The 26,792-nt window shown below is 40.4% G+C and overlaps 3 protein-coding genes and 1 pseudogene across 3 annotated transcripts; all 4 read right to left on the minus strand.

The window, feature by feature from the left end:
• Positions 1 to 4,090: 4,090 nt before the first annotated feature.
• Positions 4,091 to 7,748, minus strand: LOC131327894 (aldehyde oxidase GLOX-like; annotated as a pseudogene).
• A 422-nt stretch (positions 7,749 to 8,170) lies between these two features.
• Positions 8,171 to 9,840, minus strand: LOC131326464 (aldehyde oxidase GLOX-like). Its single transcript, XM_058359254.1, has one exon. It carries the CDS (start codon positions 9,785 to 9,787, stop codon positions 8,171 to 8,173), a length of 1,617 nt encoding a protein of 538 aa, XP_058215237.1. The 5' UTR covers positions 9,788 to 9,840.
• Positions 9,841 to 13,246: 3,406 nt separating this feature from the next.
• On the minus strand, positions 13,247 to 15,109 carry LOC131326466 (aldehyde oxidase GLOX-like). The gene has a single exon (XM_058359256.1). The coding sequence runs from the start codon at positions 15,052 to 15,054 to the stop codon at positions 13,441 to 13,443; it is 1,614 nt and encodes a 537-aa protein (XP_058215239.1). The 5' UTR covers positions 15,055 to 15,109; the 3' UTR covers positions 13,247 to 13,440.
• Positions 15,110 to 20,271: 5,162 nt separating this feature from the next.
• On the minus strand, positions 20,272 to 22,158 carry LOC131326465 (aldehyde oxidase GLOX-like). The gene has a single exon (XM_058359255.1). The coding sequence runs from the start codon at positions 22,115 to 22,117 to the stop codon at positions 20,504 to 20,506; it is 1,614 nt and encodes a 537-aa protein (XP_058215238.1). The 5' UTR covers positions 22,118 to 22,158; the 3' UTR covers positions 20,272 to 20,503.
• Positions 22,159 to 26,792: the final 4,634 nt, after the last annotated feature.

A 26,792-nucleotide genomic window follows, 5' to 3' on the forward strand; every position in this document is an offset into this window, starting at 1 on the left:
GTCCTATGAGATTACTTCCCTTTGCTGTCGCAGATACACCTAAGTTATATACCGAGTGTGCAACCCAATAACTACAACAAGGGAAAAGTTTTTCATGCCTGAACCACAACTAGGGTTGGCCTATCTTATACACCACTTCACAAATCACTTCACAATCATCACTGGACACACTCCAGTTTATCAATTCATCATTGGACACTCGCCAGTTTCAATCTCATCACAAATCTCATTATATCTCAAAATCACGCCTGCAGGCAATCTAAAAATAAAACTTTCTAATTCATCAATTACCTAGTATCGTCTAGGTGAATTCTATTCGCATACCACCCATTATCTCTAGGGTCCAATCTAGCATATCAAGTAAGAGTTTGAGCAATATGCATATTACCAAAATAATAATTGAAATAAACAAAGAACAAGCGAGGCAATCACGTAACTTTTTATCAACGGGCCGTTGCCCTTAGTCTTATATGATAAAAAGTTAATAACTATACAAGAAACTTTTATAAAAAAAAATAATAATTTTATTCAAGTATTACGTCTATGCTTTTATTAGTCGATTTTTGAAGTTAGATTACCATATTAGTGATAATATAACAGTGGGTCGAAACTGTATAGTTAACCATCTCGGGTTTAAAACTGCAATTTGTAAATAACGTATCATTAAATTTTGGACCAAAACAATACATTCAATAGCGTAAAGGGGTTAACTGTATTTTTAGTGTTAATTTTCAAAAACAATACGTCCAGGAACGGTGAGTTTTCGAAAAACAGGGGAAAAACGTTGGACTATATGATTTCGATTCGTGGGTTCGATTTTAGTAATTGAAACTTGTTAAAAATCCTCATGTAAAGAGTACATATACTTAGGGAGAAGTAGGAGAAGGATTAATCTACCTTTAATCCGGACAAAACGATTCGGTGAAGTCCGGTGGGTTTTCGTTTGGCGGCGAAAGATCGGTATTCTAGCAGCAACTTTGGACTGGAATAACTTGACCAAACCTCTGCCGTTTTGGACAATTCTTGTGTCTAACGCGAATATCTTGAAACGCCCTACAACTTTTGTGAAGAAGTCGAAGCCCGAAAACCATTCGAACTAGGAGAAAAGTGGGGGTTTTCATAAGTCCTGTTTGCTGTCTGGAAACAGAAATCCGAGAATTTTACTGATCTTTGGACAGCAATAACTCTATTAATCCTTCACCATTTTGGGTGATTCTTGGGTCGAAATCGAAGCTCTCGACGCCCTCTACAACATTCGTGAAGAAATTTAGGCCTAAAAACGACAGCAACTAGGAAGAAACAGGCCGTGAACAGAGGAACGTGATATGGACGAAAATTGAAAGGGTGTGATCCCTCTTTTCTTGTTTCTGTTTATGTAATGGACTAGGAGTGTTGTATTGTGAGAGAGAAGTGGGGATTTGGGGATAAGTATGGAGGTGGTGGAATGCGGAAGGAGAGAGAGATATAGTTTAGGGAGAGTTTGAAGGGGAGTGGAAGATTGGTTTTGATAGAATTTTGGTAAGATAGGATAAGAGATGAGTATGGATACTTATATATCGAAAGTATAAATATATATCTTATATAAGTGTGAAAATAATATCAATTATACACATAATAATGTATAATTAATAATTCAATCTAATTAGTTATTGAATTAAGAATTTAACATTATAAATTTGTAAAAAAAAGGGCAAAAAAAATCCGGGTCGTTACAGAAAACCAATTTCACAGCCTACTTGTGGGGATCGAACTTAAAACGAGAGCAAAGTTTTGTCTAAACTGACTCAAAGGAGTTTATAGCACCTGTGAGGCTGCACTATTAGGCTAACTCCTAAGTCTCCAATTCAAATTGTTGATATTGATCAAAGTGAGACAGAGAAATTTCTACAACGTACAAAATCAATATCCACTAAATCCCTAATCTCTCCAACAGTTTTTCCCTCAAGCTGCAGGTACACCAAATAAAAAGATAAAGCGGGGAGTTCTTCGATCCACCAACGTAAGAGGCGGTTGTTCCATCGAAGTAATGCCGGTGACCGTAATAAAGGGTACACCCCCTTATTTTGGTTTTGATAACTGCGCATTCTGCAAGCCGCTTGAGAAGCTATCATATCCCATTTGAGTTGGGCCAGCCTTTTTCTGGGGTTTCATACCTTGGGACTTTATGGTCATAATGATGTCACGGTTGCCTTTGGTACTCTGGTGAAATAAATCTTGATCGAACCTATATTTGATTGCGACCCTGAAGAATTCCAGACTGGACTGGAATTTTCCCTTTGTTCATTGGACAGCTAAATATTTAGCCCCTGATGAGCGAATAAGGGAACATTTTTACTGGTTTGCACATTAAGGCTTTTACTGTAGCATATTTTTTCTAATTCCATATCCTGATGCACATGGGCCTAATAAGCTAGCGTACTCAATGAATATGGCTTCTCCGTGATCTTAGCTCGACTGCACTTAATTTGTAGTTCAGGTGATTTGAGTCTAGCTATTTAGGACTTACCTCCAACGCTCGAGTCTATTAACTTGTAGTACGTTCTATGGAGTAGAACATATGTATAAAATCTTACGCCAATTCTTGAATTATTCACTGTTTTTTTGAATACAAAGGAGCGAGATTTTTTAGAAAAGCCCGTGGTATGTAATTAATCAACTAGCAACGGAACTAAAAGACTTGGAACTGTACGTACCACTTTTCATTATCCTTTTGCCGATACATGAGTGAAACCAAATCTTAACAACAAATGCGTTTTATAAACACTTTCCAGAACAAGTTCTTGAAAACATTATGGAACAGGTGAAATAAATTAAATAAAAAAATAAATAAAAACCAACATTAGAAAATTAGGAGATCAATTGGACCCATTGAGCAACACTCGGCACTCCTTGGTTAATGATAGGTGCTGAAAAGCACCCGTTTATTCCCACTAACTTAGGCTTTGTTGGTCCTATCTAATGTTATTTAACGAGATTTAATTGGTTTGTAGTGTTTCAAGGCTTACGGAGCATTCGGAAAGGATTTGGAGTAATAATCGTGAGTTAAGGATGTTCCAGAAGGATCCGTGGCGAGAAGAGGAGCAAAAAGGTGAAACCTGGAAATCTGGTCCGGACCAAGGCTATGTTGGTACGGACGACCAAAGATGGAGCACGATATGAACAAACTGTTTTTCTGGTCCGGCCAATGGAATTGCTGGTCCGAACCAGTGGGCAACAGCACGTCAATTTTACGTTTCAATCGTTTTTAAGTCTTATTTGTTTTGGGCCGAGACTATAAAAGGAAGGCTTTAGTTTAATACTTAGGTTACTTTTACTTTTCCAGAGACGACAGAAAGAGGCGTGATAGGGAGATTTGTTCATGTCTTCCATGTCTTCTTCAATCTCGATCACATCTTTCTTCTCCATGGCCGGTTAAACCCCCTTGTTTAGGGGGAAGATGAAACCTCGCACCAAGTAACTCTATTTTATGTATGGATTTTAGGTTTATTATTTAGATCGATTGTATAACTAAGAATCCTATCCGTTTTAATTGAATGGAATGATTTTGATGGTTTTAATCTATTGAGTATTTGTATGCATGCTTTCAAATATGAGTTATACAATGGTTTTCATCTGTTGTGATTGGAGTTGTGAGATAGATTATACTCGTAAGACGGGCCATGCCGTAAGGTGGCTAGATCGTACTTTTGAGACAGTTCGTGCTATGGGATAATCTATATCTTTTAACAACTCAATTATTTTCTAGATGATTATTGCTAGGGTTTGCAAGCCCTAATAATAATCCCTTTTGATTCGAATAATTAATATCGCCTATGCATGTTGGAGTTATGCGGTCGAGGTGGATTCGAACCCTCGATTTTCTCTCCAATTGTTACAAACTTTCCAATTAATTATTTCTCTTAGTTTAATAAACTCTCCAAAGTCAAACAACCAAACTTCCTTGCCCGAACTAATCTAAAAATTAATTGAATTTGTCGTAACTGAGCCATACTGTCTCTGTCGGAACGATACTCGGTCTTGACCATTATTCTACGGAGTAGTAGTTAATTCTAAGATTTTATAAATATATTTTTGACACGAAATGACGAGGTCAGTTAACCACAAACATCATATAATACTCTGGCGGTGCTACCATCCCATTGGGCGGTGCCTTAAATACAATCCTGCAGCGTCCATTACCGTTGAAGACACGGGTGCAACCAACTTTACCAATCTCTGCCCCTGCGAATACGAATGTGTAGAGTAAGGTGCACTTGCAAAATTCACCTCTACTGTCCCCGTCAGCAGTGACGACACCATTACATACACATTGTAAGCTTTCCCATACTGCATTGTCTTTGGCTTCTTCACCACCACCGGCCTCAAATTCGAGTTGTTTGCTGATAAATAATCCGGCGAAAATGCCTTGATTCTCGGCTCCGTGGGGAAAGGCTGAACCCACGTGTATACCTCATGCATGTTACTTTCAGCGATCAAAATTCTTCCGTCGGGCAATAAATTTGCGGTCGAGTGGTACACTTTGGGGATTGTAGTGGGGTTTAGGATCGTAAAGTGGGAGCCCGCAGGTTCGTCGGGTTGGTATAGAACTGGGTTCAAAAAAGGATTATTTGCCAATATGTACCCTTGGGGCCCCTTTTGAGCCCCGTTGATGATTATTACGTCTCCTGTTGGTAACAACACCATCTCCCCCATGTTCCAAACAAGCGGCATGTCCTCCATCTCCCATGCAGAGTTGGGATCAGTTGCCACGATCTGCCCGCAATTCCCTTGGGCAGGTATCGTCAATTTGTGACCAAGGTAGGCGTCATATTGAGCCCCACCACATATGACGATCGTGGCCATAGAATAGTTACCTTCCAATGCTAGCATGGCAGAGGATCCTGCGGATGGGTAGTTACGCGGTCCTCCCCCACCAGAGGTAAATTTTTTATAATCACATTATTAACGTAATCGTATAGCACGGATTGATTATCAGCAAATATAAACAGATTTCCGTTTGGGAGAAGGTGAACGAATGGATACAGGTAATCCCCTTCGTTATCTGACACATTGCTGAGGAACGAGAAATTAACCGTGCCGCCGATTCTCGGTGGGTAATACTCCACGCTGTTGGCACCGATACCCTCGACTATTATGATAGAACCGTCGGGGAGTATCTAATTCGTGGCATACCAACGCCCTTGGGACAACGAGATGTTTTGAAGGTCAACCGAATCGCAAGAGGAAGTGTCTTTGCAGGGGGTGAATGTTCGGAACTTGGTGTTGGCGTCGTTGAAGCCGACGGATTGGAGGAGGGTGCCGTCAGGGAGGACTTGGCCTGGGGAGCACCACGTGTCGGTTTGGATCGTGAGGGGACAGATTTTGTTGGTTTTGAGGTCGAGGAGAGCGGAGTGGGTGGAGCAATCGGTCGTTAAAGCCAGGTCCTTTTGGTCGTTGTTGCATTGTTGGACGCCGTTAACGACCGGAAGTGATAAATTGGACGCGCCGATGTCAGTCCGATCGAGGAGGACGACGTTATTGAACCGGGTGACATGGGGATTAAATGAAGTAATGAGCTTTCCCAATATGATCTGGATTAGTGTTCTTGTTCCCCTTTGGCTTTAGGGCGTTAGTCTACAAGTACAATCTTTGTAACTGCATTTATAATGTGCTACATGGAGTCACTGCAGTATCGTTATGTATTAATATGTTGTACTCTTTTTTCATCATAAATTAGTGTGGAGCACAAGATAAATTACCGAATATGTTGTGATTTATTTGTAAATACAGTGGTACGTACTCCAAATATGTGGGGTGCCTAAGAGGTATTGAATGAGGAGAAATTATTCTAAGCTTTTGGACGAAAGACATGTGGTACGTACTCCAAATATGTTGTGATTAATTTGTAAATACAGTGGGTCCCATAATTTTTGTTTTGGTAAATTAAATTTGCGGATGAAATTACACTTGGTGTGTTGTGGTTGGTGCATAGTATTGCTTCAAGTGCACTCAATAATCCCTCTGGAATAAGACATAAGGATGTATTTGCTCCAAACAAGAATGAGACATTTAAATATATGATGGTATTATTATGGCCAAAAGTACTAATACCATGCTACCTCAGGAAACCAACAATAATTTATTTATTAATATCAAGAATACCACCAAAAAAAAAAAAAATACAAATAGACAAGATATTACAGTTGCCCTCAATGACTTTTCATATTTTAAAATCGTTAGATTAATTGCTTCCTTATCAACGATATGAAATACATCAATCACTCGATCTAAACGACATAGTCAAGTTGATGGAGAATTGCCTCTCGTCTCTTAGGAATTTTAGGAATAAAAAATCACAGTTTTTTATTATTTTTATTTTTTATTCATTGTTGCAAAGGTACTATTCGTACTGGGATGGTATGCGAGTTTCTTCGTGGGTGCGTTTTGGTCAGGGTGGGAGGGTTGCCTAAGAGGGTAATCTATTTAGAATCCGAGTGGAAGGGTCTCTGTGACAGGGTGAGAGGATTGTGTCTTTTGGCTTTATCATTGTTTTTGAGAATTTTTGGTCCTTTGAGGTGTGAGAGGGGGAGGTGGCATGCTTTGTCATTGTAGTGGTTTAATGGCCGGGTCTCTTTTTGTGGGCCCTTTGGTTATGTTTTGGTTCTTTGGAAAAAGATTTTTTGCAATTTTAAATGTTCCCGATTGAATCGGGGGTAAACACCTACGAAACCAAATTCTTGAAAATATTTTTGTTTTCAAGTAAAGGTTGGATTTCTTCTCTATTTCTTTGTGCACGGGGGAAGAACCTGAAAGAAAGAGGACTCCCACTTCAGACTTGCAATCGAGGGCACTATCAGATCGCATTGAATATTGTCGATTGAGAATTGAATTTCATATTGATTAGTCCAAAACAGTAGGTAACGGAAAATTGGAAATTTTTAATTTTCTATTCGAAATGAAATGAAACAGATTAGATTTGTCGAGAAGTGCAAAATCGTATTCTTGATGTCCTACTTCGGGGATGTTTGCATGGATTCATCTAAAAAACATGTTGAGAGGCCTTTGTCGATCTCTCTTCAACTGCTGCTGTTTAAACTTTAAAGGATTGTATATGGACTTGAATCCTTACTTAGCCATTTGTCTATTGAAACCCTTACTTAGTCATTTGTCTTTTAAGTCTGAATTATAATTTTTTTGTTGAGATCCCACCGCGAAGTTTTGGTAGAGGCCTGGTGAGGCTAGGGCGGAGGAACATTTTGTTAGCTTATATGGCCTGCCCGACCATAATCTATCGGTTTGTTGTAGCTTTCTACAATGATTGTGCTATCTTGTTTGAGTAACTTTGTCAGATTTATTTGAGGGTTTCAAATTAAAACCAAGCTTGTGTAGCTTAGATGAGCGATATAGGATAGAAAATACATCACTTCCGTTCTGTAAAGATTGTCCACTCCGGAAAGAAGTACAATCTCCGAATCAAGAATCAAGAAATCAAAAAAAAAAAAAAATCTCCGAATCAAGAAATATAGTACTTCCAATCATTATAAAGTTTTGGACACCAAATTATGCACAAAAGTACTTTCATTTTTATCTAAAAATTACACGCCTTTTCGTAGAGAACTATCTTTGAGGGACGAAGGGTGTGGGGGTGGTGAAGTGATGACGGTGGGGGTGGTGAAGTGATGATGGTGGCGGTGATGATCAGGTGGTGGTGGAGTGGGGATGGGATTTTCGGTAATGCAATAGTAAATTGCGGAATTTTTGGCCAACATGAGTGGGTTTTGTCCCAATCGGTGTTTCCATATTTGGCTTCTTGCTAAATTTAGATTTGAGTCTATTTAGGACTCACCTCTAAAATGCCAACTTGAGTCTATTAACTTGTAGGTTCCGTGGAGTAGAACAGATGTATAAAATCTTATGATGATGATTCTTGAAATTAGCATTTTCTTTGAATACAGAGGAGGTAGATTTTTTAGAAAAGTCTGTGGTATGTAATCAATCAACTAGCAATGGAACTGAAAGAATTGGAACGGTAACACTTTTCATTATTCTTTTGCGGGTACATGAGTGAAACCAAATCTTAACAGCAATTGAGTTTTATAAACACTTTCAGAACAAGGTATTGAACGCATTATGGAACAGATGACATAAATATATACTGTAAGAAAAGTAAATGAATCCCATCATTCGAAAATTAGGAGATAGAGACCCAAACAGCGACACTCGGCACTCTCTGGTTAACCACAAACATCATATAATACCCTGGCGGCGCCACCTCCGCACTGGGCGGAGCCTGAAACACAATACTGTACTCTCCATTAGATTCCGAAACAGGGCCGGCGATATTCATCTTTACCAATCTCTGCCCCTGTGAATACGAATGCGTAGTGTAAGGCGCACTTGCAAAATTTACCTCCCAATTTCCCGTTGTGTTTGATGGCACCGTTACATACACATTGTAAAGCGTTGACCCATATTGCACTGACTGTGGGGCCTTCGCTATCACCGGTCTCAAATTCGATTTGTTTGCTGATAAATAATCCGGCGAAAATGCCTCGATTTTCAGCTCCGTGGGGAAAGGTTGAACCCACGTGTACACCGCATGCGTGTTACTTCCGGCGAGTAAAATTCTTCCGTCGGGCAATAAATTTGCGGTCGAGTGGTACACTCTGGGGATTGTAGTGGGATTTAGGATCGTAAAGCGGGAGCCCGCAGGTTCGTCGGGTTGGTATAGAACTGGGTTCAAACAAGGATTATTTGCCAATCCGAACCCTTGGGACCCCTCTTGAGCCCCGTTGATGATTGTTACGTCTCCTGTTGGCAACATCACCATATCCCCCATGTTCCGAACAAACGGCATGTCCTCCATCTCCCAAGCAGGGTTGGGATCAGTTGCCACAATCCGCCCACAGTTTCCTTGGGCCAGTCTCGTCACTTTGTAACGTTTGTAGGCGTCGTATTGAGCCCCACCACATATGACAATCGTGGCCGTAGAATAGTTACCTTCCAATGCTAGCATGACAGAGGATCCTGCGGACGGATAGTTACGCGGTCCTCCCCCTATCAGAGGTAAATTTTTTATAATCACATTATTAATGTAATCGTATAGCACGGATTGTTTATCAGCAAATATAAACAGATTTCCATTTGGGAGAAGGTGAACGAATGGATACAGGTTATCCCCTTCGTTATCTGACACATTGCTGAGGAACGAGAAATTAACCGCGCCGCCGATTCTCGGTGGGTAATACTCCACGCTGTTGGCGTCGATACCCCCGACTATTATGATAGAACCGTCGGGAAGTATTTGATTCGTGGCGTACCAACGCCCTTGGGACAACAAGATGTTTTGAAGCTCAACCCAATCGCAAGAGGAAGTGTCTTCGCAGGGGGTGAATGTTCGGAACTTGGTGTTGCCGTCGTTGAAGCCGCCGGATTGGAGGAGGGTGCCGTCAGGAAGGAATTGGCCCGAGGAGCACCACGTGTCGGTTTGGATCGTGAGGGGACGGATTTCGTTGGTTTTGAGGTCAAGGAGAGCGGAGTGGGCGGAGCAATCGGTCTTTAAAGTCAGGTCCTTTGAGTCGTTGCGGCATTGTTGGACGCCGTTAATGACTGGGAGCGATAAATTGGACGCGCCGATGTCTGTCCGATCGAGGAGGACGACGGTATTGTACCGGGTGACGGCGGCGTGCATGGCGGCAATGCCAGCGTTTTGCACAATGACTTCCCACGTGCCCCCCTGGGCACGTGTTCCGATGATTGTGAGGGCGAAGCACAGGAATTGTAGAGAGAAGAAAATGGAAGAGGCCATAGTGAAAGCGAGAGAGAGTGTTCACTGTTCAGTTGTGTGTGTCTGCCCTTATTACTGAGATATCTATATAGTGAGAATGTGAGACGTATATTTAGAGATGAGAGAGAGAGAGAGAGAGAGAGAGAGCGCGCGTCAAATGTGGGGGTTAAGTTGATGTCGACCCTTCACTGTTCTGTTGAGTTGTGAAAAATTATGAAGTAGTAGTTGCCCAACAGATTAAAAGGGAGTAGGCGAATTTTTGCAAAGGTCAACTGAAAGAAAACCAACGGCCGCCATTCTGCCCTCCACGTCTTTATTCGCCATGATTTTTTTGGTCGTTTGAGTTTTTATTGTTGTTGTTGTTGTCCTCCGTTTTTGGATACTCTCGAAATAGTCAATGAGTTTCCCACCTAATTTTATTATTTCAAACAAGTATGGTTATTACAACCATAATCTCAAACTTTAGATAAACATATCTTACAATTTTAGACAAACATAGCGTACCCACCTATTGGTGACCGACGGAATTTTTTAGGGCCCAAAGCGAAAATTTAATGTTGAGCCTTTTTTGCTAGACCATTATAAATTGTATCAAAATAAGAGGAGCTTCTAAAATTTGGAATTTTCCGAAACCTAAACCGATCGCATTTTCGGCTTTATCTCGGAGCCGGACCCGCTGATCGATGGGTTCCACTGATGTGGGAATGATTGTTGGTTGATTGTTCTTCAATTTTTTTTTTGCCCTGTGAATTTCGAGGGAATGAATGTTGGTTTGCCCAGGGAATTATACTGTTGTCATCCGCTGAGAAGATCAGTGAAGATAGGAATTTCAAGGGGAATAGCTTAATTAAGTAGTTTAATGGAAACAACAACTTAATTATAGAAATTGCTTTAATAATGGAAACAACTTTTTTCTGGTAACAACAACTTATTAATTCAATGGATAGTACAGAGGTGATTCTCCTAAATTTTTTCTTTAATAATGGTAACAACAACTTCAATCGCTATCTTTATATTCCCTCTCCATCCTAAATTGGTTGCCTTCTTTTGAAAAATCATGCATTTTGAACATGAAAAATAGCAATCTGTTTATGAGAATTCTTTTGAAAAATAATTTACACCAATTGTTTCTTCTTAATGAGATCTTATAAATTAGTGTAAAAAATTTGGGAAAAAATTATTGCTTTTACATTATTTTTTACGTGCAAATTAAAAACATTGTTTTTAAAAAGGGCAAGTAATTTGGCATAGAAGGAGTATCTTGTATAGGGGCAGAGCCATATTTTTTAGTCAGCAAGGTCAAAATTTAGCGAGTTTTTTTTTATTAGCCAGTCGAAAGAAAAATTAAACTAAAAGGATAATTGTAAGGTGAATATGTGCATGATAGTCTCATTCCTAATATTATTAACTTTCGAAAAGAAGACAACTATTGGAATTTTTATGCGTTTGAAGTAAGTTGGGGCGGCAATTTAGGTACAAACTATCAATTAAATACCCTTATGGGAAATCAAAGTGAATGGGATCAAGTTACCCTCGATTGCGTGTACCATATATACCTCCACTGCTGTCTCGTATCTTTGTAAGTTTTACTGGCTCTGCCGTATAAAACCGCTTTTAGACAACCTTCAACAATTAATAGCTCCATTCAAGTAACATGGGGAAAAACTTATTCACAGGCCTCCGAAATAAGTTTCTACGGAGTGCGATCTCGGCCGTCCGTCCGTTTCGATTTTGGACAGCCCTGATATTAATGAAATTTTTCTGGGGAAGAACTCTCTTCCCTGGAAAAAATTTATTGAAATCTGGACCGTCCAAAGCCGAAATGGACGCGCAAGATTGAGCATGTTTATGGAAGATCCGTGAAAAAGTTTCTCTCGGAGATTAAATGAAGTAATGACCTTCCCAATACGGTCTGGATTAGTGCTCTTGTTCCTCTTTGGCTTTAGGGGGTTTTAGTCCACAATTACAACCTTTGTAAATGCATTTATAATGTGTTACATGGTGTCACTGCAGTACCGTTATGTATTATACATCGTACTCTTTTTCCATCATAAATTAGTGTGAAGCACAAGATAAAATTAGGAACGTGCATGGGGACATGTGGTACTCCACATGTGTTGTGATTGGTAAATACTGTGGGTCTCATATTTGTGTTGGTAAATTTGAGGATGAAATTACGCCTGGTGTGTTGTGATTGGCGCAGAGTATCGCTCCAAGAGAACTCAATAAAAAATAAAAAAACCCGTCCTTAATAAGACATAAGGATGTATTTGCTCCAAATAAGAAGAATAAGATGTGTAAGATGTGTGAATATATGATGGTGTTATGATGGCCAGAAATCCTAACACTATACTACCTCAAGAAATCACTAACTATATAAACAATAATTTATCTATTAATATCAAGAATGCCACCAAAAAATAAATAATTATACAAGGTATTACAGTTGCCTTTGATGACTTTTCAAGATATTACAGTTGCCTCTGGGTTGTATTTGGCTTTTTGGATGTCAAAGTGACGATAAATAAATTTTACAAAAGTTATCATTAAAAAGTAACAATTTTATGATTTAAGATAACAAATGGCTCTTATGATAATTAAATTTATATTTCATTACAATTCATGGTAGATTATCGTCTTTGTAACCTATTTTTATTAACCTCTTTATCATGTTTTGGATACTCTAGGTTTTAAAATTTATCTTGTTTGTTGGAATGTTCATATGTAACAAATATACAATGTTTGTCGAAATGTGCGTATATTACAAAATTATCATGTTAGTAAAAATGTCATTAATATTTTTGTAATGTTTATCATGTGTGGATATTGAATTTATCCTGTTTGGCAAAATTGTCAGTAAGTACGATCAATAAGTCCGTTAAGTTTATCATATCTGCAAACCGGCCGGCAAGTAAAATAGAGATAGAGAGAGAGAGAGAGAGAGAGAGAGAGAGAGAGAGAGAGAGAGAGAGAGAGAGAGAGAGAGAGAGAGAGAGAGAGAGAGAGAGAGAGAGAGAGAGAGAGAGAGAGAGAGAGAGTTGGGCTTCGAATTCGGTTTTTCAAATTTGAGGATAGCAACTTAATGATTCAAACAAATTCTAGGATGATAATTTTTTTTTTAAAAGGTAAAAAAATTTCATTAATCTTTGAAATTATTAGAAAGTCCTCTAAGAACAAAGAGACAGCATCATATTCAAAGAATAATCATATGCTTAGTCCAAGACCCAAACTCTCGATTGGTAAGAAACTAACTGAGAACATCCATAGAGACGTAGCCCACACCACAAAGGCTAAAGCCAAGCCTAAGAAACAACCTAGAATACCCAAAGGCCTAAGCGCACAGGACCAATATATATTGAAGTTAACAAATACTTAAAATAGTGCTCAACTTTTTATATAGATACATACCATATCTTAGAAGGCCATTTCTTCAAATACTAACATTTCTTTTGAATACATAAGTGTTTGATTTTTAGAGAAGTCCATGGTACAATAATCAATCAACTAGCAACGAAACTAAAAGAATTGGACAAGTACATTTTTCCTTATCTTTTTTGTGGATACATGAGTGAAACCAAATCTTATCAACAAATGTGGCTGATAAACACTTTCAAAAAAGTTCTTGAAAACATTATGAAACAAACGACGTAAATTATTCAAAAGAATAAGGAAAATTAGGAGATGACGATTTGGACCCAAACAGCAACACTCGGCACTCCTTGGTTAACCACAAACAACATATAATACCCTGGTGGCGCCACCATCCCATTGGGCGGCGCCTGAAACACAATCCTGTACTGTCCATTAGCTTTCGAAACAGGGCGGGCGATATTCATTTTTACCAATCTCTGCCCCTGTGAAAACGAATGCGTAGAGTAAGGGGCACTTGCAAAATTCACCTCCCAAGTCCCCGTCGAGTTTGACGGCACTGTTACATACACATTGTAAGTACTATTCCCGTATTGCACCATCTTTGGCGCCTTCACCACCACCGGACTCAAATTCGAGTTGGCTGCTGACAAATAATCTGGTGAGAACGCATCAATTCTCAACTCCGTCGGGAAAGGCTGAACCCACGTGTACGCCCAATGAGTGTTACTTCCGGCAAGCAAAATTCTTCCGTCGGGCAATAAATTTGCGGTCGAGTGGTACATTCTAGCAATTGTACTGGGGTTTAGGATCGTAAAGCGGGAGCCCAAAGGTTGGTTGGGTTGGTATCGAACCGGGTTCAAGCACGAGTTATTTGCCAATCCGAACCCTTGCGACCCCGTTTGAGCCCCGTTAATGATTAATACGTCTCCCGTTGGTAGCATCACCATTTCCCCCATGATCCGAACAAGCGGCATGGTATCCATCTCCCAAGCAGGGTTGGGATCCGTAGCCACGATCCGCCCGCAACTCCCTTTGCCTGGTAGATTCACAGTCTCATTATTGTAGGCGTCGTACTGGGCCCCACCACAAATGACGATTGTGGCTGTGGAATAGTTCCCGTCCAATGCGAGCATGACAGAGGATCCTGCGGAAGGGTAGTTGCGTGGGCCACCCTGCAGCTGAGGATAAGTTGTTACAATCACGTTTGTAGCGTAATTGTATAGCACAGATTGATTGTTTGCAAATATAAACAGATTTCCATTGGGGAGAAGGTGAACGTATGGATATAGGTTATCCCCTTCGTTGTCTGCCACATTGCCGAGGAACGGGAAATTGACCGCGCCGTTGCCTGTCGGTGGGTAATACTCTAAGTTGTTGCCGCCAACGCCCCCGACTATTATGATAGTACCGTCGGGGAGTATCTGATTCGTTGCATACCAACGCCACACGGACAAATTGATGTTTTGAAGCTCAACCCAATCGCAGGAGGAAGTGTTTATGCAAGGGGTGAACATTCGGAACTTGTAGGAGCCGTCGTTCCATCCACCGGATTGGAGTAGGGTGCCGTCCGGGAGGAATTGGCCCGAGGAGCACCACGTGTCGGTTTCGATCGTGAGGGGACGGATCGTGTTGGATCCGATGTCGAGGAGAGCGGAGTGGGCGGAGCAATCGTACGTCAAGGCCAGGTCGTTCGAGTCGTTGCGGCACGGGGCACCGGCCGGGAGCGATAAATTGGACGCGCCGGTGTCGGTCCGGTCGAGGAGGACGACGGTGTTCCACCGGGTGACGGCGGCGTGCATGGCGGCGATGCCGGCGTCTTGCACAATGACTTCCCACGAGCCCCCCTGGGCACGCGTTCCAATGATGGCGAGGGCGAAGCAGAGGATTTGCAGACACAAGGAAATGGGAGCGGCCATAGTGAAACTAATTAGCAAGAGAGTGTGTTCACCGTTCCGTTGTGTATTGTGTCTACCGTTGTTTGAACTGTGATATATATAGTATATAGGGAAGCAGCTAGAGACAGGAATGTCAAATGTTGATATATCGTTCACTATTCCGTGGAGCGTTTATTCGGACGATCGTTGAGTTGGGAAAAATTATTTGTATATCCAACGCTTTGACAGAGTCCCTCCCATAAACAGTTGCCTTCCAGCTGTTCGATCTCTATGTCCTTGTTCTTCTTCTTCTTCTTCTCATCTTCTTCTTCTTCTTCATGGTTTTTCTAATCGTCTGCGTTGTTCTTGATTGTAATATTCAAATTAAGAGCTAATTATCCACCTCCCCCACCCACTGGATTCTATTAATTTCTACCTGAACTCAACGTACGGGAATGATTAGCGGGTTGATTGTTGTTTGTTTAAATTATTTTTTCCGCGTAATTAATTTCTAGTGTATGATTTTCGGGTTTGGCCTGGGAATGGAACAATTCTGTTCGAGTGGATGATTGCCGCTTGAAACCAAATATATAATAATATAAACGGAAACAACTTCTTTAATCACAATCTCTCTCTTTTGTTCTTCTTAATTTTTCAATTTCTAGTTGGTGATTGTGATAAACGTGTAGAGGAAAATCTCTACTTTAATTTACATATATACACCAAGCTTCTAACGAGAGATTCCTTAACTTGTTAAGTTGCGAACCTCCCCTTTCCCGATCAAATTTCAATTATCTGAACCGTTCAATGTGTCCTTAAGTGTTCCAGCCAGAAATTGGCAAAAAATATGACCAGAAAGGACTTGATTTGAACAATTTTTTATTGAACCGTTCAATTTTTTTAATAGTAGATGTAGTTATATATGTACACATATATTTATATCGGTTTTGCTAACCTCCACCCGCTAGGCGAAGGATAATATACATTGTGGGGGAGGATGTGTTGCAAGCTATTCAACTTTTCATTGACACTGGAATCATGCCAAGACAATGGAATTGCACGGCTATAACTTTGGCTCTCAAGATGGCTTCTCCTTCATCCATTAAGGACTTTCGTCCCATTGTGTGTTGCAATGTGGTTTACAAATGTGCTACAAAAGTTTTGGCAAACAGGTTACAAGCTATTCTCCCTCTCATTGTTAGCCTCTTTCAGTCAGCATTCATAAAAGGTAGATCGATGATGGATGATATATTGCTAATGCAAGAGCTTGTAAAGAACTATCATAAGGACAATGGCCAACCTAGATGCGCTATTAAGATGGACCTCATGAAAGCATACGACTCAGTCGATTGGAATTTTGTCTTGGATATGATGAGAGTTATGAAGTTTTCTAATCAATTCATTCTTTGGGTAGAGGCTTGCATTACGTCCCCTATGTTTTCAATTGTCATTAATGGTGAGCTATAAGGTTTTTTCCCTGGGAAGCGAGGCCTTAGACAGGGAGATCCTCTCTCCTCCTATTTGTTTCTGTTGGTTATGGAAGGTTTCACTGGTCTTTTGCAATACAAAGTTCGACAAAATGAGGGTTTTATCTTCCATAATAAGTGTAGAAGTCTCAATATCACCCATCTCATTTTTGCTGATGACTCATTTGTTCTCTGTGGGGCTGATGTGGTTTCTTTTCGATTGATTGCTGACTCTTTGTCAGACTTTTACCACTTCCCTGCGCTTCAGCCAAACATGCAAAAAAGCACTATATTCTTTGCTGGGGTGGAGGCAGCTTACAAAGAGGCTTTGCGACTAGTCCTTCCTATCCCTGAAGGCTCTCTCCTAGTAAAATATCTAGGAGTTCCTTTGATCTCTACGAGGCTCAGTGCTCATCATTGTGCTCAGCTGAAGGAAAAGACTTTGGTCAGAATACAATATTGGTCCAATAAAATCCTTACCTATGGTGGTCGGCTCCAACTCATACAATCAGTTCTATTTAGCATTCAAATCTACTGGTCTTCTATTTTTATTTTGCCTCAACGGGTGCTGAATGACATTGTACAGCTATTACGATCCTTCTTATGGTTTGTTCCTGATTTAAAGCACTCTGGTGCAAAGGTGGCATGGCATGCAGTGTGCGTCCTTAAAGAGGAAGGTGGGTTGGGCCTTCGTATGCTGAAAACTTGGAATAAGGCTTCTATGATGCATCATTTGTGGGCTATTTGCATGAAGGCAGATACTCTATGGATTAAATGGATTCACATGTTTATTTTAAGGAATCATAGTGTATGGAGGGTAAAAATTCCTCAAGAGGCTTCTTGGACTGTTAGAAAACTTCTCAAACTTAGGGATGAGATTCAACCTTGGATCAAAGACATTATTGGTGATGGTAAGTCTACATATTTTTGGGTTGACAACTGGCATAATTTGGGTCCTCTTTGCAAAAGATTTGGTGATTGTATCAAATTTTGTTCCCTCTTTAATCCCTAACGTCTCTGTACCTGACTGTGTGCGATGGACTTTGTGTAAATCTGGAGTATATAGTTCAAAATCAGCATGGCAATGAATGAGGCAAGTTTTCCCTTTGGTCCCATGGGCTAAGTGTGTTTGGTTCTCACACCATGTGCCAAATTGGACTTTTATTGAGTGGCCGGTGTTTCTGGGCAGACTTTCCACTAAAGATAGACTTTATAGCTGGGGAGTGGTTAGTGATCAAAGATGTGTGCTTTGTCAGGTTGAAAACGAATCACATGAACACTTATTTTTTTTGCTTGTGCATATTCTAGTGCAGTATGGGATACACTCTTAAAAAGAAACAATATATTTAGACAGAGTGCTACTCTTGCTGATGAGATGGCTTGGGCTGTCAATCATAGAGCTGGCAATTCATGTTTATGCACAATGTACAAATTTTCTTTGGCTGCCTCCATTTACTGGATTTGGAGAGAGAGGAACAAGAGGATTTTTCAGGGGGCAAGGGGCCTCTACTTTGAGTCTGAGTACTCTGATCATTGAAGAGATTAGAGCTTGCTTGTGTTCGTGGCGTGGTGTGAAGCCTTGTGATGCTACTCGTTTGGTAGCTAGGACATGGTGTCTTAGCTCTAGATTTTTTGATCAAATGTAAAGTTTTGTTGCTTTATTTTGTATTTTTTTCTAGGCATATAGGTGGTTGTTAGGTTGTGTCTGGTTCTCTTTTTTGTAATGCTAGGTCTTTCCCGTGGTTTACAGTTGGTTTGCTTTATAAAATGGATTAATTACAAAAAAAATAAAAAATTATCGGATATCAATGCACCTTTTACCTATTATCCTGCACTCTTTGGACGGATGTTAGAATAATCCTATTTATATTTATTTATCAGAATTATTATTAGTTGACCAGATGTTAAGATCAAGAGACATGTTGATATATGATGGCCTGTTTCTTGGGAGTAAAAGAAAACATTGATTATCCATGTGCATCGAGCGCTTCAGAACGTAAAACTGTGTTTTAAAGTTGTACGTACACATGCATCGAACTGTTTTGGTGGCTGAAGTTGTATTCTAATTAAACGTGTGTTTGAGAATTTATGACATCTCTTGGGCTTTAGATTAGTCCTTCCGTCATTGTCATTATTAAGTAACTTATTTTTTTGTCTTTATTTGAATTTTTTTACTTTGCATTTGTTTATTTTGTGTCAAACTTTTGTGATTTATTAGTAAAATTTTTTGATCGAAACTCATAATTTTTTGAATAAAGAAAAAAATAAGTAAAAAAGACAACTTTTTATTTTACTTATTTTTTTCTTTTTAAAAAAAATTATGAGCTTCAATCAAAATTTTATACTTTTCCGATTCCTCTCGCCGAAACGAATTAATAAGTCAAAAGTTTGATGCAAAACTAACAAATGCGATTGTTTTTTGAATAAAGACAAAAAATAAGTTATTATTTGACCTTTAAACCAAATCCACCCTAAGAAGGGTATTTGATCTCTCCCTTTTTTCTTTTCTGGGATCTTAGATCTCTGTTGTCCCCCATAATTATTTATCTCCCGGAGGGGAATGTAATACTGACAATCTCTTGCATTCTTTCTCTGTTCTACCACTATTTGTTTCCTTTCTTTTAGTTTGCCTGGTTGATTGCTCAACCTTTAGTTAGTTTTCCTGTTTTGCTCCGGGGCGGTGAGCAGCATATGATTGTTGATAGTTAGAGCTAACTTCATTGGGATGCTAATTTATCCTTGCGATGCCGTTCTTTTTGTCGTTGTATCTTGTATTTCATGTCACTGTTGTACTCTTTTGGTTGGTTTAATATTATGTCGCTTTTTTGTTGTTAAAAAAAAGAAAAATTACTGACAATTTCTACCCATCCGTGCTATATCTCCCTTTTCATGATACTCCTCTTGAACTTACAAAAAATATAAATTCGCTTGTTAAACTCGACATCCAACTATCTATATCCAACCACATCATCTGCGCACAAAACAAACCGAGTAAAGAAATATCCTCCTCGTAAATTAATAATACGCTTAACAAACAATAAGTATGAGCAAATTATGTTAAGTACCAATTTCTCTTACACTATTCCGTTTTACTCTGTCTCTTATTTTCTTTCTCAACACAATTTGAATATTAGGTATCCAGATCAAATCTAACTTCTTACCTTTTCAGTGGTTCATGAATAAGTAATTTAATTACATTATTGGAATAAGACATATATTTTTTTTATCCATTGCAGCAAAGGGCGTTACTACCCGTTTTTTCCCCCCATCCATTGCCGCAAAGGGCGTTTTTTTAATGTTGACAAAAGTGAGCAGTTGTATTTAATTGTGAGGAGAAAGCTTACAAAACAGAGAAGAATCCCATGTGGGCAAATGGCGTTCACTGACCGGACAAACCATTTGAGATGGCAATCAGAGCACAGTATGTGCAGCCCTATTTCAAATTTGGCTAGCGAGATCAGGTTCGCAAAAAATAAAACTAATACCAAGCACATGACCAATAAATCACCGCACTAAATCCGAACAGAAACGAGACTAAATCGTTAACAGAATAAAGCTAAAAATACACTCTTCTTTGTCATTGAGCAGTCATTTTCTTTCCTAGCCCCCTAGTGATCAAGCTCCCAAGCCGGCGACCCAAGAAGTCATACCTTCGTATTTGCAAGTGGAAATGAGTTCCAGAACAGGGGAGAGAGAGAGAGGGGGAGGGACGACATATGCTGGCCAAAAATGCATCGCCAACTAATTAATTTAATGGTCAGAAACTTTGACATGCCATTAAATTACACAAGTGTTAATTTGAATTTTAGAAAAATCCATGGCACAGTAATCAATCAAATAACAGCGAAACTAAAAGAATTGGACGAGTACACTTTTTCTTATATGTGTGCGGATACATGAGTGAAACCAAATTTTAACAACAAATGTGTTTCATTAACACTTACAGAACAAGTTTTTGAAAACATTATGAAAAAAAAAGACATAAATATTTAAAAGAAAAACAAATGGAAACCAACATTTGGAAATTAGGAGATGACGATAGGGACCCAACGAGCGACGCTCGGCACTCCCTGGTTAACCACAAACATCATATAATATCCTGGCGGTGCCACAATCCCATTGGGCGGCGCCTGAAACACAATCCTGTATTGTCCATTAGCTTCCAACACGATAGGGCGAGGGATGTTCATCTTTACCAATCTCTGCCCCTGTGAAAACGAGTGTGTAGAATAAGGCGCACTTGCAAAATTCACCTCCACTGTCCCCGTCAACGGTGACGGCACCGTTATGTACACATTGTAAAGCTTCCCGTATTGCACCGACTTTGGTGCCTTCGCCACCACCGGTCTCAAATTCGAGTTGTCTGCCGATAAATAATCTGGCGAAAACGCCTCGATTCTTAGCTCCGTGGGGAAAGGCTGAACCCACGTGTATGCCCAATGCGTGTTACTTCCGGCAACCAAAATTCTCCCGTCGGGCAACAAATTTGCGGTCGAGTGGTACATTCTAGCGATTGTAGTGGGGTTTAGGGTCGTAAAGCGGGAGCCTAAATTTTTGTCGGGTTGGTATAGAACAGGGTTCAAAGCCGGGTTAGTTGCTAATCCGAACCCTTGCGACCCTGCTTGAGCCCCGTTGATGATTATTACTTCTCCTGTTGGTAGCATCACCATTTCGCCCATGTTCCGAACAAACGGCATGGTATCCATCTCCCAAGCAGGGTTGGGATCAGTCGCCACAATGCGCCCGCAAGTCCCTTGGGCCGGTAGATTCACATTATTATTCTGGTAGGCGTCGTACTGGGCCCCACCGCAAATGATGATCGTGGCTGTGGAGTAGTTGTCTTTCAATGCCAGCATGACAGAGGATCCTGCGGACGGGTAGTTACGTGGGCCCCCCTGCAGCTGAGGATAAGTTGTTACAATCACGTCTGCATTGTAATCGTATAGAACGGCTTGAGTGTCAGCAAATATAAACAGATTTCCGCTGGGGAGAAGGTGAACGTAGGGATACAGGTTATCCCCTTCATTGTTTGCCACATTGCCGAGGAACGGGAAATTGACCGCGCCGTTGCCTCTCGGTGGGTAATACTCCACGCTGTTGTCGCCGATCCCCCCGACTATAATGATAGTACCATCGGGGAGTATCTGATTCGTGGCGTACCAACGCCCTTGGGACAACGTGGGGTTTTGAAGCTCAACCCAATCGCAGAAGGAAGTATCTATGCAAGGGGTGAATGTTCGGAACTTGGTGTTGCCGTCGTTCCAGCCGCCGGATTGGAGGAGGGTGCCGTCAGGGAGGAATTGGCCCGAGGAGCACCACGTGTCGGTTTGGATCGTGAGGGGACGGATTGCGTTGGTTTTGAGGTCGAGGAGAGCGGAGTGGGCGGAGCAGTCGGTCGTTAAAGCCAGGTCGTTTGGGTCGTTGCGGCATGGGGCGCCGGCCGGGAGCGATAAATTGGACGCGCCGGTGTCAGTCCGATCGAGGAGGACGACGGTGTTCCACTTGGTGACGGCGGCGTGCATGGTGGCGATGCCAGCGTCTTGCACGATGACTTCCCACCAGCCCCCCTGGGCACATGTTCCGATGATTGCGAGGGCGAAGCAGAGGAATCGTAAACAGAAGGAAATGGGAGCGGCCATATTGTAATTAGTGTTCACTGTAGTTCTGTTCTGTTCTGTTGTGTGTCTTACCGTCATTTGAACAGTGATATATATAGGGAAGAAGACACACAGGAATGAGGAATGTCAAATGTGGGGGTTAAGTTGATGTTGATTCTTCGATCCACTGTTAATTAATTAGTTAAGTAAACGCTTTAACAGAGACCCATGAACAGTTGCCATCCTGTCCTCCTTATCCTCCTCCTCCTCATCCTTCTTCTTCTTGTTCGCCATTTATTATCCGTTGTGACCCAATTTTGCACTCTTGTGCACTGGATTATTGTAGCTCAACGGCAACGGGAATGAATAAATTGTCGGTTAATTGTTGTTTAAGTTTTATATCCGCGTGATTTCTAGTGGATATATCATTTTCGGTTTGGCGAGGGAATAATTCTGTTGCCATGTCATCCGCTGAGAAGGATACAAATCTAATCTTAATGGAAATCAAATCTACATAAGCAAAGTGGCTAAAACGCGCGGAAGGTGGCGGCTTATTTTTTGTTTTTCCTTATTCAAAATTATTCTGCTTTTTTTTTTTTTTTTCCAGTTTTGCGTCGATCTGTTTGTTGATTATTGTGCCGTGAGAGCAATCTTAAAAGTATATAATTAAGATCGAAACCCAAACTGTTTTGAATAAAGAAGAAAAAAATTGGCTTATTGGTTTATTTTTTTAATTTTATTCAATAAAAATTGGATTTCGATCAAATTTTTTTTTTACCTTTTGAATTCATCTCATTATGACGAAGTAATAATCCACAAAAAATTAAAATATGCAAAAAAAAAAAAAAAATTAAACAAGGACAAAACTTTGTATTCTTCAATTCTAGTTGGTGATTGTGATAAACGTGTGTAGGAAAAAGTCAATTCCAGCAGCCATTGTGTTCTAGTAGTTGGAAAGGAATAGACAGCTTGCTTGCTTCAGCAAGCGGGGCAAATAAAACCTGAACTTATTTTTGATAGCGGAATAAGCTATGATACTATCAAGGAATTTTTTATTTTTTATTTACAAAATAACTTACCCCAGCGTTTACACAAACCCCGGCAAACTTTTACCTGTGTTTATTAAACGCCGGGTCATGTTTATAAAACGCCGTATAGTATTCCCGACACTGGCAGTCGGGGCATCTACTGCAAATGCCAGGGAAAACCCCCGGGAAGACTGTAGGTTCAGTTTCTACTTAGGGGTAGCTTACGTGGAATATCGTGTGAGCTGGAGAGATGTGATTAGTTGACGATTAGAAAGGGGGAAAAGTTGAGTGATTCGGGAGGGGTAAGAGAAGGAGCAGGAGGACAGAAGAGACAAAGGCAGTAATCCCTTGTGTTTCTGCGGTAGACCGTAGATGACTTTCCCTAAAAGGATTGGGTGAGGTCACTTTCTTAGGAAGGATGTTCTTATTTCTCAAAATCAGTGTTCACCACTTTCTTTCTCTAGGAAAAAGTCAGCACTGTCAAATCAGAGGACTTCTCCACCATCAGTTCTGTGATTTTGGCCAATGGTTCCACCTCTATTCAGGGGGTGTTTGGGAGGTGCATGTTTTCATTTTTCCATTCCTATTATTGCATTTTGGTTGTTTGGCTACTCTATTCTCAAAACCCATTTTACAAAACCCATTCCCGGATTTTGACAAAGGAAGCAAAAAGTGAGAATGAGGCCTGGAGGTCCTTTTTGGCTTCTGGGATTTTTGCATTTTGGGTAAATTACTAAAAAACCCTCATTGAGTTAGGTAATTACTTCCATTACTTCCACGACACAGAGAGAACAAGGGAGAGAGAACATTATTCCCCAAATAGCTTGTGAACCTGAGGATGCCGTCCACGCCATCGATGAATTCGACAGTCCAGGCCAAAAAATTACATTCCCCAAAAAATATATAAATAAATAAATAACATTATTTATACACCTTTTAATACGACAATAAATAATCAAGGACAAAATGGTATAAAATCAACTCATAACTCATTTTGATCATATATCTCCCAAACACTACTACTGTTCCAAAATACATTCTACACATATCTCTCAAACACTCCTATCATATTCAAAACACATTTTGACTATAATTCAAAAAGTGAAAAAGCCAAAAAGCTGAAAATGAAAAGCTAAAAAGTAAGCTCCCAAACACCCCCTCACTTCGTGAAATAGTCTGTGACAACCAACATGAATTTCCTGTTCCCAAAAGCTTTGGGGAGTGGACCCACGATGTCCAATCCCCATTGAGCAAATGGCCAAGGGCTCGTGAGCGACACTAGGCCCTCGGATGGTGTTCGGATCATTGGTGAGAATTTCTAATACTTTTCGTAGATTTTTACGTACATCTTAGCATATTCTTGCATATGGGGCCACCAGTACCCTTGGTTGATTGCTCAATGGGCAATGGACCGCCCCCCAGCATGGCTTCCACATGTTCTCTCGTGGATCTCGTGGAGAAATTTTTGCACCATCTCAGGGTGCGCGCAAAGCAATTTGGGGCCAGTGAAGGACTTTCTGTACAACTTTTCTGTACAACTTTCCATCTGGGGACAACCAGAACCGTGAAGTCTTCGTCTTTATCTTATGAGCCTCGTTTTTGTCCACTGGGAGTGTCCCATCACATAGGTACTCCCCAAATGGGTCCATCCACCTTGGGCCTTGGTTTACGTCTAAGACCAAGCTCATGTCCTTGCCGATGCTCGGCTCGACAAGATAGTCAACTACCACTTTTCTCTTAAACTCGGTAGGGATAGCTATGACTAACCAAGCCAAAAAATCAGCATGGGCATTCTGTCCCGAATTTATCTGCTCAATGTATACCTTTCGAAGGTGTCCAGCAAATCTTGGCCGCCTCTATGTAGACCGCCATCTTCTTGTAGACACCCTATTTTGGACTTTTCGGATTAGTTTACTTACAGTATTTGATTTTCCAATGATGAAACGGATTAAGAACACCCCAGGAATGTTATTGTGATTGAGCGGTTAAAACCCCTTTAAACCTAACCCGAAAGCATCAGCCAAAATCCTACCTGCATACGCTGGTCCTACACCAGCGTGCGCTGATCCACTTGCCACGTGTTAGTCATCGGTTAGTTTTGACCGTTGACCAGGCTTGGACCTGCGCATGTAGGTCAACTACTTGCGTACGCTGGTCAAACTTAGTCTCATTACCTTTATTCAGCCATGATCACAAGACTTTTGGGGCATTCTCAGGCTATATTTATTCATCTGAGAAGCAATCTCGAGGCAGAGGATGTTCCCCCTCTCACACACAACCCCCAGCACCTTTCTTTCTTCATTTAATGAAGAAAGACTTCTTGGCCAAGGCTAACCAGCCTTCCTTGGCTGGTTAACAAGTCGCCTCTGGAATCAATGGTCAATTGGCCAAGCCTTAATCTCACAGACCTCTGCCATGTGTCACACCGTGATTGGGTGGTCAAAAGTGTAACGCCCCCATTTTTGGACACGCTAATTAATAATTCATAAAACTGATATATAAGAAATAAATTTTATTAAATGGAGTTTAATAGCGGAAACATTATATACCAAATTCAAACCTACTTAATTGCCTTACAAATTAACAAAATGAAATAGGGTTTGACAATTTTAATAACACTTTTGAAAATTTAGTTAAAAGTATGTCAAATAACAGAGCTTCTAAGGGTAGGGCATCCAAGGCTCAACAAATTCTCATTCCTCAGCTGGGAGGTCTTCACCCTGTACTGATCGTTTTGTAGCGGATTCTGTCATTCGGTCTCTTAATTACCTGGTATTAAACGTCAGCCCAACGGCATTATAATAAGTTTTGAAACTCAGTAGATAATTTCAACCCTACTAACCCTTTTAGCTTACAATTAGCAGATCAACAATATAACAATTCACAAGAGGTACAGAATAACAGAACATTGTCCTTTTCTTTTCTATCCATTGTCTTACATGAAATCTAAGGATCCTCTCTACAAGGTCATTTTCTCCCACATCCACCAACTTTGACCGTTCCATGGAATAACTCTTCTTTTATTTGTCCTGCACTAGGGTTCTAACCGAATACTACTAAATTATGTACTCAGTTTGGATTCACTTATAACCATAATAAAGAAACAGTTCACCATGACAACTCAACATTAGGGGTTGCACTATCTTATTGCTAGGATCCTTTACCGTCTCCCAACTCTACAAACTGGGTACTTTACCATACCTCTAATCTACACACTGGGTACTGTACCGTATTTAGGGATCCTTTACCGTTTTCCAAAATACTGTACCCGAAGTCCTTTATCGTCCTTTACACACACACTGGGTACTGTACCGCATTTAGGATCCTTTATCGTATCCCAAATTCAGTACCCGGAGTCCTTTACCGTCCTCCACACACTTTGAGTACTTTACCATACTCGGGGTTCTTTACCATTCCCCAACTCAACTAAAGGTATTTTACCGTACCAGGGTCCTTTACCGGTACCCAACATCCTCAATCAACTTTACCATTTTCCATTGCTTAATCACATCTATGCATTCACTACTCGAAACTATCCCATAAACCTAAGTCCATTCTAGCATGTACAACATAGCAAATCTATAAACAACTCATTTAATAACATCATAAATTTCAATGTGAACATAAGCATGGAAGTTTATAAGTGCGAGTAATTAAACACGTAAAAGTTAGGATTGGGCCGATGGCTT

This window comes from Rhododendron vialii, chromosome 5a (genome assembly GCF_030253575.1).
Source record: "Rhododendron vialii isolate Sample 1 chromosome 5a, ASM3025357v1".
In the NCBI taxonomy this organism is placed as follows: domain Eukaryota; kingdom Viridiplantae; phylum Streptophyta; class Magnoliopsida; order Ericales; family Ericaceae; genus Rhododendron; species Rhododendron vialii.